The 14,282-nt window shown below is 39.4% G+C and overlaps 1 protein-coding gene across 3 annotated transcripts in view; it reads left to right on the top strand.

The window, feature by feature from the left end:
- The window catches only part of VPS41 (VPS41 subunit of HOPS complex), a 107,843-nt gene that overhangs the window by 83,267 nt on the left and 10,294 nt on the right, over window positions 1-14,282 (top strand). For all 3 annotated transcript variants that reach the window (XM_055804311.1, XM_055804310.1, XM_005236479.4), the window contains exons 17-25: window positions 1,213-1,305; window positions 1,805-1,932; window positions 2,840-2,984; window positions 4,229-4,270; window positions 4,400-4,450; window positions 5,719-5,856; window positions 8,757-8,811; window positions 9,933-10,073; window positions 11,606-11,742. In XM_055804311.1, coding sequence (XP_055660286.1) covers window positions 1,213-1,305; window positions 1,805-1,932; window positions 2,840-2,984; window positions 4,229-4,270; window positions 4,400-4,450; window positions 5,719-5,856; window positions 8,757-8,811; window positions 9,933-10,073; window positions 11,606-11,742 — 930 coding nt within the window. The remainder of the gene's footprint in view (window positions 1-1,212; window positions 1,306-1,804; window positions 1,933-2,839; window positions 2,985-4,228; window positions 4,271-4,399; window positions 4,451-5,718; window positions 5,857-8,756; window positions 8,812-9,932; window positions 10,074-11,605; window positions 11,743-14,282) is intronic.

Here is a 14,282-nt window from a genome sequence, read left to right as displayed (position 1 = left end):
ATTCTGTGACAGACGGTGGGAGCTGATGTTGGCAGCACGCTACATTTCAAAGACTGGCCAAGCTCAAACAGTGTGGGTAGAGAATAGGTCTCCTGTGAGCAATGAACTTTAAATTTTTGCAAAGTCGTTAACAATGCTTTTTTTTATTTGTCTTTTATTTTACCTCCTTTTTCACCTACGGATGGAAGACTAATGCAATATGTAACTTAGGCAATTTTTTGGATTTAAATTCAAGGAGAATTTTTTTGTGAATAGTCATTGCTGTCTGTAAAAACAAACAAAACAAAAAAAAAAAAAACAAACAGAAAAATGTAGCAAGATGTCATTTCTGCTTTGTCCGAGCAACTTGAGTAGCAAAATGCTACTGCACCACGTGCCATTAGTGGGCAGCAGGCAACATCTCTGGGTGCTTGGAGGAATTTCATCACTGTTGGGCCTTCAGCTATAAACCCCAAAGTCCCCACACAGCTGGTAGCAGTAGGGCTTATTTTGGCAGGCGGTAATAACCTTGGGCTCTAGTTGAATGGAATAATAGTACTAATAAGATGCTGTGCTGAAATTCCAGGGTATGAGCTGATTCGTTCTGGCAGGTTCTCGTCTCCTGCCTTCCAGAACATGGTTCCTTAACACCTCCTATACAGCAACAGATCACACGTCTTCACCCTTTCTGTGCAGAGATGTATTCTCAAATTAATTTTCATTTGGGTGTGTAAAAATAGTAGCAAAACAGAACTCTTCATAAAATGTAGCGACCTCACAGTAAGTCATTAATCAAAAGTACACGTTTTTCAGCAAATGAATGTTTATGCCTTTTTACAAGACATAGACCAAAACTGGACAAAATGGGTTTTGAAAACTTTCTTCTTTTGAGGGGTCTTTCATGGTTGTTTTTTTTTTCTAAGTAAATATGCAGACACCCCTAAGTGCAATGGCTAATTCTTCCATTCTAACCAGTATCTTGGCACCTATCTTTCTAATGAGAATTCTTACAGGTAAGTAATGCAATTCCAATCTGTGTAGTCCTTCAGTAGCTGACTTCAGGATACTGCTTCCAAATACGAATATACAACTCTTTCAGCGTTTACCCAGAGCCATGTTTTACACATAATTTTAGGGTTTTTTGTTTCACAACAAATACTTTTTTCTGTCATCGATGTGCCAGGATGTTACGTGTCATTCCCTTCTGACACTTTATTCTTTTTCTTCCTGTAGGCGATTAGTCGTTACTTGCCCAGGCGGGATCCAGTTTTGAAACCTCTGATCTATGAAATGGTCCTGCATGAATTTTTGGAGAGTGACTATGAGGTACTGCGGCGAGATGTGTCCATGTATAATAGGTATCGCCAACCAGACACCCTTAGCAATGTAGAATTCCAACAGCAAATTCTGTGTTGTATTCAAACAGATTATCAATGGACAGTTCCACAATAATAAAAAGATGTAAAAGATGAATTTGGGGTTTGGTTTTAGGAGAATAGGTAGAAAGTTCTTCAGAGCACGCAAATACTGTGAGATTGATTATTTATTATAAATACTGTTATTTTTAGTTTAATGTAGCATAAGTGGTTGAGGTGCTGCACAAAGCCTACAGTACCCAAAAGAGACTGAGCTTCATAAATCTTAATAACATTGGCCTGAGAAGGAAAATCTGTGTTCTTCACTATGCACATCTCCGGGCACGTAAAACTGGCTTAGAGGTGAAGCACAGCAGGTATCATCTCAGAGGTTTAGCTGAAGCTTTGATGTTTTGAAATGTTCCTTAGGCAGTTCTTTCTGTTTCTGTTAAAATCTCTTATACTTTTAGGGGTTTGCAACCCTGATAAAAGAGTGGCCTGGAGATCTCTACAACAACACAATCATAGTTCAAGCTGTAGTGGATCACCTGAAGAAAGATCCACAGAACAGGACTTTGCTACGAACGCTTGCAGAATTGTGAGTACAATTTTAAACTCCTATTACAAAAAGTAAGCTTGAAATAGTGTACTGTAGTTTATAAATGTTTGCCTAACTCTCTTAACAGAAATACCTGCTTTGCTGTAATCTGGGGAGTATTGGCTTTCTCTCCTCTCCCCTCTGCTGATTGCACAGCTTAGCAATTCTTTTCCCTCTATAATAAAGTGTACACGGAGTATGAAAGGCAAAGAGTTTAGTACGAGATTGGATTTGCTGCTACTCTTTCCAAAGCAAATAGCTAGCAGTCCTCTTTATGCTGTCAGGGGGAGCCTCTTTTGTGAAGTGCACATTTCAGAATTACCCACAGGAAAATAAGATGGTGCTGTTTTCCCCGCTATTTCAGAAGTATTATATTGAGGTTTACTGCGTGGCTGGAAAATGTGCCAGAACTGATCAGGTTCTAGGCTGCTTCGTACAGACATAAAGCTCTTCGGTGTTCTCAGCCTGATTCCCATGTTAAGTTCTTTTCATACTACTTCTTTGAAGAAAGCAGAGCTACTGTCTATTGCTATGTTACAGTCTGTCCCAAAGTTTTAAGAGGACAAAGTTTTTTAGTTCTGAAGAGAGTTCCAATTAGTTTCCAGTAATAGAAAAGGTAGGTGTTTTGTGTAGCTTCTGCTGTGGTTTGAAAACAGGAAAACGAAAATGCAGAGAACCACAGGTCAGAAGACAAATGTGGTGGCTGATATAAACAGAAATTAATGTTGCCGAGTGTCTGATTTCCCTTCAACAAAAATGAATCACAGCAACCGTTTCAAAATTGATCAGATCAAATAGCATTCTAGCAAGATTTGCATCCTGGAGTTCATTTACATTTTCCCTCGTAGGTGATTTTTCTACACTTGGTTATTTAAGATCCACGTGTATTGTAACATTATTTTGTCAGGTATACTTATGACCAGCGCTATGGCAGAGCCCTTGAAATTTACTTAACTCTGAGGCACAAAGACGTCTTCCAGTTGATCCACAAGCACAATCTTTTCAGTTCTATCAGAGACAAAATCGTTCTGCTCATGGATTTTGATTCAGAGGTATGGTGATCTTAATGATTTTATATTCACTTTGCACTAGAGATATTTTAACAGATTAAAAATAGATGAGCTAAGGATAGTGTTCAGGCAGAGAGCGTGTTTGCTGTGTCTGAATACATTCTGAGGTAAGGAAGATTATGTTTGCCTGGACTGCAAAATACTTGACCTGAGGATGATCTTTTTCATTTGTATTTCCATTTGAGTATCACTCACAGTAAGAACAGTCCAAGATCATTGTTGTGATTCTCAAGTAGACTTTCACCATGATATTGCTTCTGCATTTCTAAAGAACTAATGCTCTTAATAAGCCAAAGAAAGGAGGCAGTGAATTTGTTGAGGTGTATATTAAATGTTCTTTCACTGCAGTCAATTAATTTGCTTCTGAAAGTTTGCAAGAAGAACCAAAATTCCCAAAATCAAGAAGCTCGCATTTTGTGCTGAATTCTATCTTCTTTCTTCCCAGCTGGCTATAGAAATCTCAGCAAACATGCTTTGGTGTGATCCCTGGGAGGACACCAAGTAGATCTGCTGTTTTTTCAGTGCAGTAATTGTTTAAGCACTGGAGCTAAAATAGGAGCCAGGAGTACCAAAGTGATCATCTTTGGTATGCCTATTCTAAACTACATAGGAGAAAAAAAAAAAAAGAAAAAAAAAAAAAGGAGTAGAATTCTTTTTTATTAAATAGAGTAAATCATACCAGGAATCTATGGATTTGTATTTTTTGTATGTGAAGCAAAGTTTGCTCTTGTAAGAGGAAGCTGAACCAGCATTCTGGTGGCCCTTTGGCTTACATGGTCTTGGCTGCTTGTGTTACGGTATTGGTGTGCACGTAGTTTGGAGGAATCCAGTTGTAAGGCAAGTTGAATAATGTGTTTCTTACACAGTCATCACCCTGCAGTTCCTTTTGCAATGGGACACATAATATTTCTACATCATTTGGCAGTGGCCTTCTGTGACCCATGATTCAATAGGCATACTTCACCTGCAATGTAAGTGTACAGTATTGATTGTTATTAGCATGGAAACTTAGGAGAGGTATTCTAGAAGAATACATGGTGTGTTCTCCTGTAATGCTGTGCTGTCGGGGAATGCTGGTGTTACGCAAACTGCTCTCTCTGTGTTGCTGAAAAAAGTAGGTCTGCAATAATCTATCAGATACCCATGCATGAACAAGCATAATACTGTATAGAGTATGAGAAAATGTTGTACCTGTTTCTTCACTGGATTCTCTTTCTTTACTTTAGAAAGCAGTAGACATGCTTTTGGATAACGAAGATAAAATTTCTGTGAGTATAGCAAGTTCATGGCATGGCAGTCCAATGCTTGCTTGTATTACCTGTCCTTCTTTCAGTCCTGTAAATGGGATGTTCATCACAGATTTGCTAATCTATTGGGTTTTATTTGTTTTCTTTCAGATTGACAGAGTCGTTGAAGAATTGGAAAACAGGCCTGAGCTACAGCATGTGGTAATTATTTCTATACTCTTGTTAGTTTCAAGTTGAGCTGAACTCTTTGCTGGTTCAAAGATGTAAAAATGCATCTCTTACAGATGTGTTTAAGTGCACGTGACACTGAAATGTCATAAATCGTCAAAGCCGGTTTGCTAATCCATTTTTTAACATGGCCATAGCGTTTTTAAGGTAGTAAAAGAATTTTAAGTGTGTACCTGTAAGAACTTGATAACACACTGCTTACTTGTTAATATACCATGAGGTACTCCTTATGGCGTTGCGAACACTTGTCTGGTCAGTTACTTCTTGCTTGTATCCCTCCTCTTTACCTAGACAAAAATGGGGTTGGGTAGTGGGTGCAACACTGAAGCACGTCGTGCTGATCCACAGAGACAGTGAACCACTTGTCTTTCTAGAGCTGTAACGTCCATATGCTGCAGGATTGTTCTTGTTTGTGCAGAATTACAGTATCACTGTAAGGCTGTGGCTCCACATTGCTATTCCAAAAGCACCTCTTCAGTTTGAACGTGCTGTCAGTGGAATACGTAACGTGTAACCACTTCCTCGGACTGTATTATGTAGGGAAGTTTAACTTGCTGCTGTGTACAGGTGGGGCTCACTGCATCGATCTGGTGGAGAGCAGGTTTATGTGTTAGACACCTGATTACGGGAAGCAGCTCTATGGAGTACACAGCCTGCAGCCCATGAGATTTGCAGAGACACAAGGTTTGCAGAGATGACTGACTGGCTGTCAGTTTGTGGAAGGCATGCACCGGTTTCCAAGTGTGAAGCCTACTTCCCTTTGAATAACAGTCGCCCTCATAATTATTCTCCAGACTTTTCTGTGCTCATCTAGGGAGGAAGGAGCTTTGCCACAGTATCTATATTTTGAAGTGCTTCAGCTAAAACATTTCATGTGGTAAAAATTTGATCTATAGTTATCTATAATGGTCAAGCATATCTAGATAACCAACATGTTTCATTTGACGTATTTCCCCAAAGTTTTACATAAAATTCAAACTCCAGTAGTTTTCTTGAAGGTTGAAGGGCATTCATTTGAGTGTTGCGGACAGCCTGTTCTACAGAGCTGTTCTTGGAGATTGCTGATGTGAGGGTACTTCAGAAAAACACAAAGTTTGGCTTTTGTATCAGGATTTAATTTCTGTGCCTTTTAGTATGTGTTAGCACATTCCTGAGGAAGTTAGGCAGGGCTTTTTATTAGTAGGGAACAAATATTATTGTGTAAGTCGGTTTGAGTTCTAATTCTCTTTTTTGATTCCTAGTATTTGCACAAGCTTTTCAAAAGAGACCACCATAAAGGCCAACGATATCACGAGAAACAGATCAGCCTTTATGCTGAGTATGATCGTCCAAACTTACTACCATTTCTCAGAGACAGCACTCACTGTCCGCTAGAGAAGGTAAGCTGGCAGAGCCTCAGCGCAGGTCTGCGGCGTTTGTGCCGGGAGTGTGAGTTCGTAACTGCGCTCGGTACTGCCCTCTACTGCCCAGAGCTGGGGTGCTCTGAGTTTATGGCCATCGCCTGGTTTGCAGAGTGGGCTGACAGCTGAGACCTTCCTCTCGCAGCTCACAGGGCAGGAATTGGTGGGGATCTTGAAGGCAGAATTTCTGAGTTCACACTTGAAGTGTTCCTACAACATAGCTACTCATCAGTGCCTGGCCTGACTGAACAGCAGGTTTTGCCTGTAAGAAATCAACACTCCTTTTGCCCAGTCTAGGAGTAGTCAATGTTAGATCTTGAAAAATGAGTAGCTGTAAAGTGGAATTTTTCTAGCTTTGTATTGTAAGGTCCTAAATTGCTTTCAAATAATATACGCAGTATAAAAGTCACTGAACTCGCAGAGCTAGAAGTGGTTTATCTTTGTACTTCTGCTAGTAGACTTGGGGTTTTACAAAGTACCAAGTTTTCACCACTTTTAAGCTCTTTATATTTCCCTCTCTTGTTCTTTCTTTCCAAATTAAAAAAAAAAAAAAGTTAAGGGCAACCTTGGTTGGTTTTTTTCCCTTGCTTGAAATGAGAGGAAGCAAATGAAAAATTTATTTTCCTCTTTAGTTGGGTCAATATTTTATTATTTGTATTTGTTGCTCCTAATGGCCAAGCAACACAGACGTTATAAAAGGATGCCTCTCTATGTGCACTGGAATAGTTTTAAATGTAATATTGAATATTGCAATTTACGTGGTTCTAAACAGAACTAGTACTGTTCCTGGCACCTCTCTTGTTTTGCATGCTTTTGTCAACCTTACTGTGCAACAGCAGGGAACGCTGGAACATACTGTGTGTAGGGTTGGAGGCTTGGTCTTTGTTGAAGCTGTCGCAAGAAACTAGGTTGTTTTGGTGATTATTTTAGGCAGTGAGCCTGAGAGGTTGCCAGCCAGATACTTTTTTCTATGTTGGCTTATTTGCTTATAACTCTGTGATTCTCTCTTAGTTTTTACCTTTTGCATTATTTGCATGATCATGGTTTTACGTCTAAAATCTTATCTGCATTTTTTTTTCCTTTGGTGCAAATCAGTTTTAGTTATTGCAGATCCAGCCACCTGTCTTAAGCGATGGGTGGTGCAGAAAAGTACTGTGTGTAAATGATAGAAGCACATTGCTGGCATTGCTTTGCTCAAGTTTACAGTCTGTAAGCAAGAATAAGTCAGAGACCCGTGGATCTTTGGAAGATGGGATGCAGTAATCACCAAAGTGAGAGAGAAGGATGTTAGGAAAAAAAGTGTCCTTATAACCTTACATTAAAATGTTAATATGTTTCAGTAAGAAGCTGAGGCAGAGAGGAAAGATACCGACACTATATAAAACTTAGTTGAATTTACTGTCGTCACTAACTGTGGTTATCCTTCTTACCATACATACCATATAGTAACACTTTTTGCCACATACAAATCCTTGTTCTAAGGAAATAAAAAGGGGACCAAGAATGTCCCAGTTACCAATATTTTCAGTTCCTATTCAGCAGATTCCAGTGCAGTGTATAAATTGCAAAAACCCATGATGTTTGAAAAAAATCGTGCTTATTGTTGCTTTAAAGAAAATATAAACCCAGCAGGAAGAAATACTTGTTCTTTAAAAGTAAGCCACTTTTACTCAAGTGCAGTTTAGCAAATGTTTTAGAGAATGAACCGAGAGAAGTACGAATGTTCCCTGTTTTCCTCTAGAGGGAGCGTGACAGTCAAGAAACACACAGCGTCCAGAGCTACTGGATACCTGGTACTTTGTAGTTAAACTTTGAAATGGAGAGAAAAAAGGCTGTCAGCTGTGTTTATAACGTAGTAGTATTATTCATAGCTTCATTCCCCTGATGTATCCGGTTGGTAATTCACTTACTCCTACCCCAAAATTCATCGTCTGTATCTCTAATCTTCATAGTAACCCATCTGAAATAATTAGCAAATGGAAGGAAAAATTAATTCCTACCTACATCTTTAGATGTAGCTGTATTTTACGCATTTATAGTTTTTATTTCCATGTATGAAAGTCTTTATTGGGGTGAAGAGTTGTCTTCACAGGAGTGCCATGAATCTTGAATTTGCTTTCTGCTTTCAAATTGGAAACAGACACGGCATCATTTATGGCATACCAGCCCTTCCAATTTTCTGGAACTAAACACTTGTTGGTAATCAGTTTGGTAGTTTTGGTAATAGTGCTAAGTGTTCTTCACCTACACACAGATTCTGTAACTGCTTGTGGTATTTAGCCCTCAGGTCTTTAAACCAAAATAACAAGAAATGCTTCCTCCTTATTGTTTCATATTTGCGCTAGGTTATTTTTGTAGTGTCATCTTGGAGGCCACTGGTACAAAATTTGGAGGGCACTCTATGTCCTAAAACCATTCTGGTTACCCTGAGGGGATCTGGTCTTGTGTTACGAATGGATGTCAAGCAGACCTGCCATCACTAGGGACTTCTGAAGTCCACCCACAGGAAGCAAGTCTTGGCAGCAGATAACCTTAATGCTTCTGGATAAACAAAATTTTGGAAGGGCAAGAAGGAAGTTGCCAGTAGATTTAGAGGTCGAAACTGGCATAATCCAGACTGAAATACCAGTCCTGTTCCCGGATTTATTTAAGCTTGGAGAAAAATAAGTAAAATGAAAAAAAATGCGTTGGAGTTTCTCCTTTTAATTAATGCCAGAGGACCTGGCAGTGCATACTAAGGGAGCTGTGTTCTTGTCAAAATGAGTAGTACAACTTCATGGGAAAATATCTTTAAGCCTCTTGCAGCATGTGTGATCAATAAAATATCATGTTACATGGTTCTCTGTATTCTTTCCCTCCTCCTTTCCCTTAAATTCAAGGCTCTTGAGATCTGCCAACAGAGGAACTTTGTAGAAGAGACAGTCTATCTTCTGAGTAAGTAACTCTCCTTGTGATAAATGACAGCATGCTTTCAATCTTTTAATCATGCTTTTAATCACTCGATGCTGCAAAAATGAATGATGTGTTGTCTAATACAGTTTTAACACGCTTTCCCAGAGACAAAGTTGATAGGTGGTCAGTACAACCAAGTAACATGATTTAGAAAATAAAGCACTGAATTATTCATATGATGTCTTAACTCCATACATTGTGTTACTGTGTTTTTGATTTGGTGCTTTTCTGGGGGTTTGGAGGTGCTGGGGGGCTTTGGGGATTAGCTTGTGGGGGGAGATTTTTTTGAGACAATCTCAAAGAGTAATACTGTCAGTTTGAAGAGAGGCGAGAAGTAAAACAAATGTTCTATTCTGAATACATCTCAGAATCTTAATACTATCTTTTGCTGAGGTGGAAGATTTGCTTATATTGCCTTTATTCTTTTTTTTCTTTTCTTTTTTTTTTTTAATAAAATGAATTGTAAATTAACTCCTCCAGCAGACCTAGGAATCTGCTTTGAATGGGAAGCATTGTAAGACTAAGATTTTTATTTATGTTATGTGTTAGTCATGAACAGAATGGAAAGTGGGCTTTTTAGTCAGTCTTTTTAGTAAGAATGTTTTTGTGGACCATTTGAGAGCAGAGTAGGATTTACTCATGGATTTATTTAAAAAATAGTTCAGTGTGTTTACTACTTCTTCCTCTTCCCTTCTCATTTTCCATGGGTGTAAGCTGCTCGATAGTTAGTGCAAATTAAAAGAGTGCCATGCAGGCACACAAAGGGGGTATTTCATGTCATAGTTCATGTTCATAAACATACATAGCCCCTTACATTAGATGTTGCTGCACTTCAGGACCCCTAATATGACCCAACACATCCTTAAGAAAGGCTTCAGGTCCCAGTCCGGCAAAGTGCTCCAAGCACTTGTTCAGATTACACTGATTGCATTGGGATTCTACATCTGATTCCGACATCAGATTAGATCAGATTAGAATGGAACTTGGTTGAATTAGTTGGAGGCAACTTCACGCTTACAAAATTCAAATTGAAAGACCTTCTTAAAGCACTGAGCATTGATACGCATTTAGGTTCTATAACTTCTTTTTTTTTTTTCTTCTAGGCAGAATGGGTAATAGCCGCAGTGCCTTGAAGATGATAATGGAAGAATTGCAAGACGTAGATAAAGCTATTGAATTTGCCAAGGAACAAGATGATGGAGAACTTTGGGAAGACCTCATCTTATATTCTATTGACAAACCACGTAAGTGGGATATTTACTCAGAAACCTTGCATGTGTGTGTTTTTATGGATTGCTATTGCAATAAAGCATTGAATTATCCACCTGCACATTAGAGAAGGTGTTTATGGATGGACAGGGAGGCCTTCTGGTTTGTGGAGCACAACATAGCTGTCCTACTGTGCTAAAAACTTCCAGTAAGGCAGCATGTGAGCATGCTACAGAATAAGTACTTAGAGAGTTTAATATTTGACTAAGCTCTGCAAAGTTATGTCCTTAATGGCAAATCAAGGGAAAAATGGTGCTTTTAATTTGACAGAATGAGGCTTTATTTTTAGACAGCCTCAAAACACAGCCTGCAGGCTTGATGAGGATGTGGTGTAGCATGTTTATTGCAGCTGCTTCCCTTTGAAATTCTGAAAATGAAGAACCTACACCTTTCTGTCTCTCAGTAGAATAACTAATTTGTTTCTGTCGCAAAAGGTAAGATCTGTAATGATGAGTGCATTTTACCTTTCATCCATTACATGAATAGCTACTGCAGTTTAAAGTTTAGATGGAATCAGAAACTGTCGATCTCTTAAGCAACATGAGTTTTGTTCAGGAGGCAGATTCAGAGGAGTTCATACGACTGAGAAAATAGAGAAGTATTTTAACTGTCTACTCCGATAGTTTTGCAACTTTTCTGGGGCTTTAAAGCAAGGCTTTAAAGTCTCCCTTGGGATCTCTGTTCTGAAGGATTGAATGTCTTGTAGAATTAGTGTCAGAATACGTATCTTTTCATCCCATGGCTGCTAATTCTGCCAGGAAGAACCAACCAAAATCTGTTAGTTCTTTAGAAGAATGGCATTCTCAAGTTACCCATATTTAAGTGCAGTCCATCACTAAAAGCGGTGCTACAATTAGTGACATCTTTAGATCAAAAGCGATTCAAAGCATATAGAATTCTCTCCGTTCCATCTGCCCATATGCAAACCAGCTCCAGTGATATTCCTGTCTTGGGGGCTGAAGAAAAAACACAGCCTTGGGGTTTATCCTAGTGTTTCATTTAGCCAGGTGCACTTCAAAAAGCAGACAACTTCTTTTTTGAAGTGTCACTTGTGTTTTGTGAGTTGCTCTCAGCAGTATTTAGACACACGTTGGAGTTAGGTCAAGTGCTTGAAAATATGTTTTTAAACCCTGGTACTGGGAATGGAGTAGTCGCATAATGTAGTTAATTTTTTGGCTTGATTTGCTCAAGTGCCCTTTTTATTGAAATGAAATTCATTATTTACTTGTGGGTGTGTGCTGGATACTCCGTTACCCCTTTTCTGAATACCCTAGAAACTCTCTGAATTGCCAGACTGTATCTTCCTCTCTTCCCCAAAGGCCTGTATTCAAGTAAATGCAGCTGCATGAAACATACGGAGGCTATGTGAAAGAGGCTTAGTTTTATATCTCAGTATAGAGAACTGTCATAGAATCATCCAAAGCCTGTAGCTTGTCACTGAAGCATCCTTTAGTCAGGTATTTTGCTGGGTTCTGTTCTTAATTTCTTTGCCTCTTGGTTTTCACAGCTTTTATTACTGGTTTGTTGAACAATATCGGAACTCATGTAGATCCCATTCTTTTGATCCACCGCATTAAGGAAGGCATGGAGATTCCTAATTTGAGAGACTCGCTGGTGAAAATTCTTCAGGACTACAACTTGCAGGTAATATGTTCTTCCTGTGACGCTCATTTTCAGAGAGACAGCAAAACTGCTTTGCCACTGAACAGCGTGCGAAGCGGCTACCGTTGTTCATTTTGTCCAAACATCTGTCATTGACACTGGGTTGGTGCAAAACTATGACAAAAAGGGTAGGGATTTGTCAAGATGAACAGTCTGTTCTCTTGATGGCTTCTAGCACTTCTAAATTTGAACCATGCTGTCATAAGCCTGGTGGGTAAGTGGAACTGGATGTATTTTATACTGCCCAACTGTCCAGTATTGGAAAAACTCATGACTGTTGCTTTTCATTCTGTTTCATATGTGAGGGGGTAGGACACAACATGCACTTACTAAAACATACACTGGGTATTAGAGCTGTATTTTAAGTCTCATACTAACTAAAGGACGATGAGCTTCTAAAATCAAATTTGTCTGTTGTGCAGAATATTTTGACGTCTGTTCATTTAAAAAGACTGCTCATTAGATTATGGAAGTTCATATCCCAACATTATTGTACATATATAGATAGTTCTGTTATATGACTGGTTCTGTGGTGTGTTTGTAAGAACTTACAAGAAGTGTACCCTTCAGTGTTCCTGAAAGTAACAACAGAGGGAGTTGCATCGCAGACTTCAAATCTCCCTGCTGCAAAAGGAGGCCCAAACTTGAGTTCTCTATAATGCTGCTCTGCACCTTTCTACGGAGAGATGTAAGGATACAGAGCAGTTTGAATGCCTCTGGTGTGACTGTGAGGAGTCCAGGAAAACACAGCCCAGCAAGCAGTGTAAACTCCAATATTCTTACCCTCATAAACATTTGTTTCCCGTCTGCTATTAGTCTTTGGAATCTCTAACAGATGAGCTTGATGGTTTTCAGTAAGGTCACAGTTAGCCTTTTACCAGGCCAAATAAAGCCTGTATCTGTGCAGGGGTCCTCAAACTTTTTAACCAGGGGGCCGGTACGCAGATGAAGTGGCAGGCAGTCATCTGCGGCTGCTTGGTTTCCCCACCAACCCCTGGCGGGGGGGGGGGGGGGGGGGGGGCGGGGGGCTTCTGTAAATACCGGGGGCTGGATTGAGGACCCTGGGGGGCCGTATCCAGCCCACAGGCTGTAGTTGGAGGACCCCTGGGGTAGAGCCTTCAGTGATGTCAGAAGGCCTTTGTAAAAGGCAGGGTTTAAGGCTTTCCAAGGCTTTTCAATTATTTTATTATCATACAGGCTTTAGATTAGGACTTTCACTATTTCAAAGAAACACTTCACGTGCACGTGTCTTGTTCTGCTGATACTCTTTATGTGCAAGGAGTTACCTCAGATAAACAGATACGTGTTTGTAGGTAATACATGCTGTAACATTACTTCCAGTTTTCAACTGGCTTCATGAGATACTAATACCCTTCCAAAATGATACTAGGTAAATAGCATGCTGCACTTAAACAGTTGCATGTTAATCTTGCTTCTGTCAGTACCCTGCTGCTTGCAGTGCTGCTCCTCCTCTTCTTGCATTCTCTTGAAACCAAAATGTAATTTTTGGTGTGTCTGCAGGCAGACTGAGAAAGTAATGTGTGCGTAGTTGCAGCTTTACGTGTATGCTTCATACATATACATTACTTAGTACATATATGTATATTATTTATATATAAAAATATATATACATAAAAATACGAATATACATACAATATAAAAATACAAAAGTAGATTGTGTGGCTTCAGACAAAGCCGATGACATCGTTTGGTCATGTTTTGGGGAGGGAAGAATCATTCTGTCTTCAAATACCTTTTAACAAAATTACTTTGGGATTAAAAGGATGTATTTAACCTTCAGAGTGATATCTAAATTATTTGCTGTTAGCATTGACGTGCTTCATGGATTTCAAGTTAGTTCATTTTGAAGTAGATTTGGATAGCTCTAGGGCTAAAATTTAGATCTCATAGGTCTAACAGAAATGACAGAAGCTTAATGTAATTTGTGCTTGGCTTGCTTGTACAATAGCAAAACAATATACCCCCCATAAAAAAAAAAACCAGGGGACTAATTTTCATTGGAGATATGTTAAGCTATAGCTTAAAATAAGAGGGGTCCTGAAGCGTTACAAGCAATGTTAAGTGCACCACTTGTGAACAGATGGTGTGTCTACACTGAAATTTAGAGATGTGATCACTGCTCTTGCACGCACACCTAAGCAGCCTTTAGGTTGCCAAGCTCAAATTGTATAGCAGGACTGTTTCTGCTTTCAATGTGTGCCTCAGGACATGGCTGGGGCTTCAAATAGATGTCTAAGCAGCTTCTCGCTGCTGAAGGCAATTCTGCCCTAGCTTAATCATTAACTGTTGCCTCATTAGCTGTTTTAAGGCTAGCCTTTGGTGTGTTTGTATGATGCCTCGTCACACCTTTGCATCATGTTTGTACGTTCAAAGTGGGAAATCCATGTCCTCTATTCTGGCCCGGCACAGCTCTTTGTGTTTTCATAAAAACTTCCTGATCAGTATCACCTAAAGTATCAGACATTTTGAACACGTGAAGAAATCCAACATTGGCTAGGACT

The sequence above is a fragment of the Falco peregrinus genome, chromosome 5 (assembly GCF_023634155.1).
Source record: "Falco peregrinus isolate bFalPer1 chromosome 5, bFalPer1.pri, whole genome shotgun sequence".
NCBI lineage: Eukaryota > Metazoa > Chordata > Aves > Falconiformes > Falconidae > Falco > Falco peregrinus.
The sequence above is the reverse complement of the archived record's forward strand: the minus strand, read 5'-3'. Positions and strand labels throughout refer to the sequence as shown.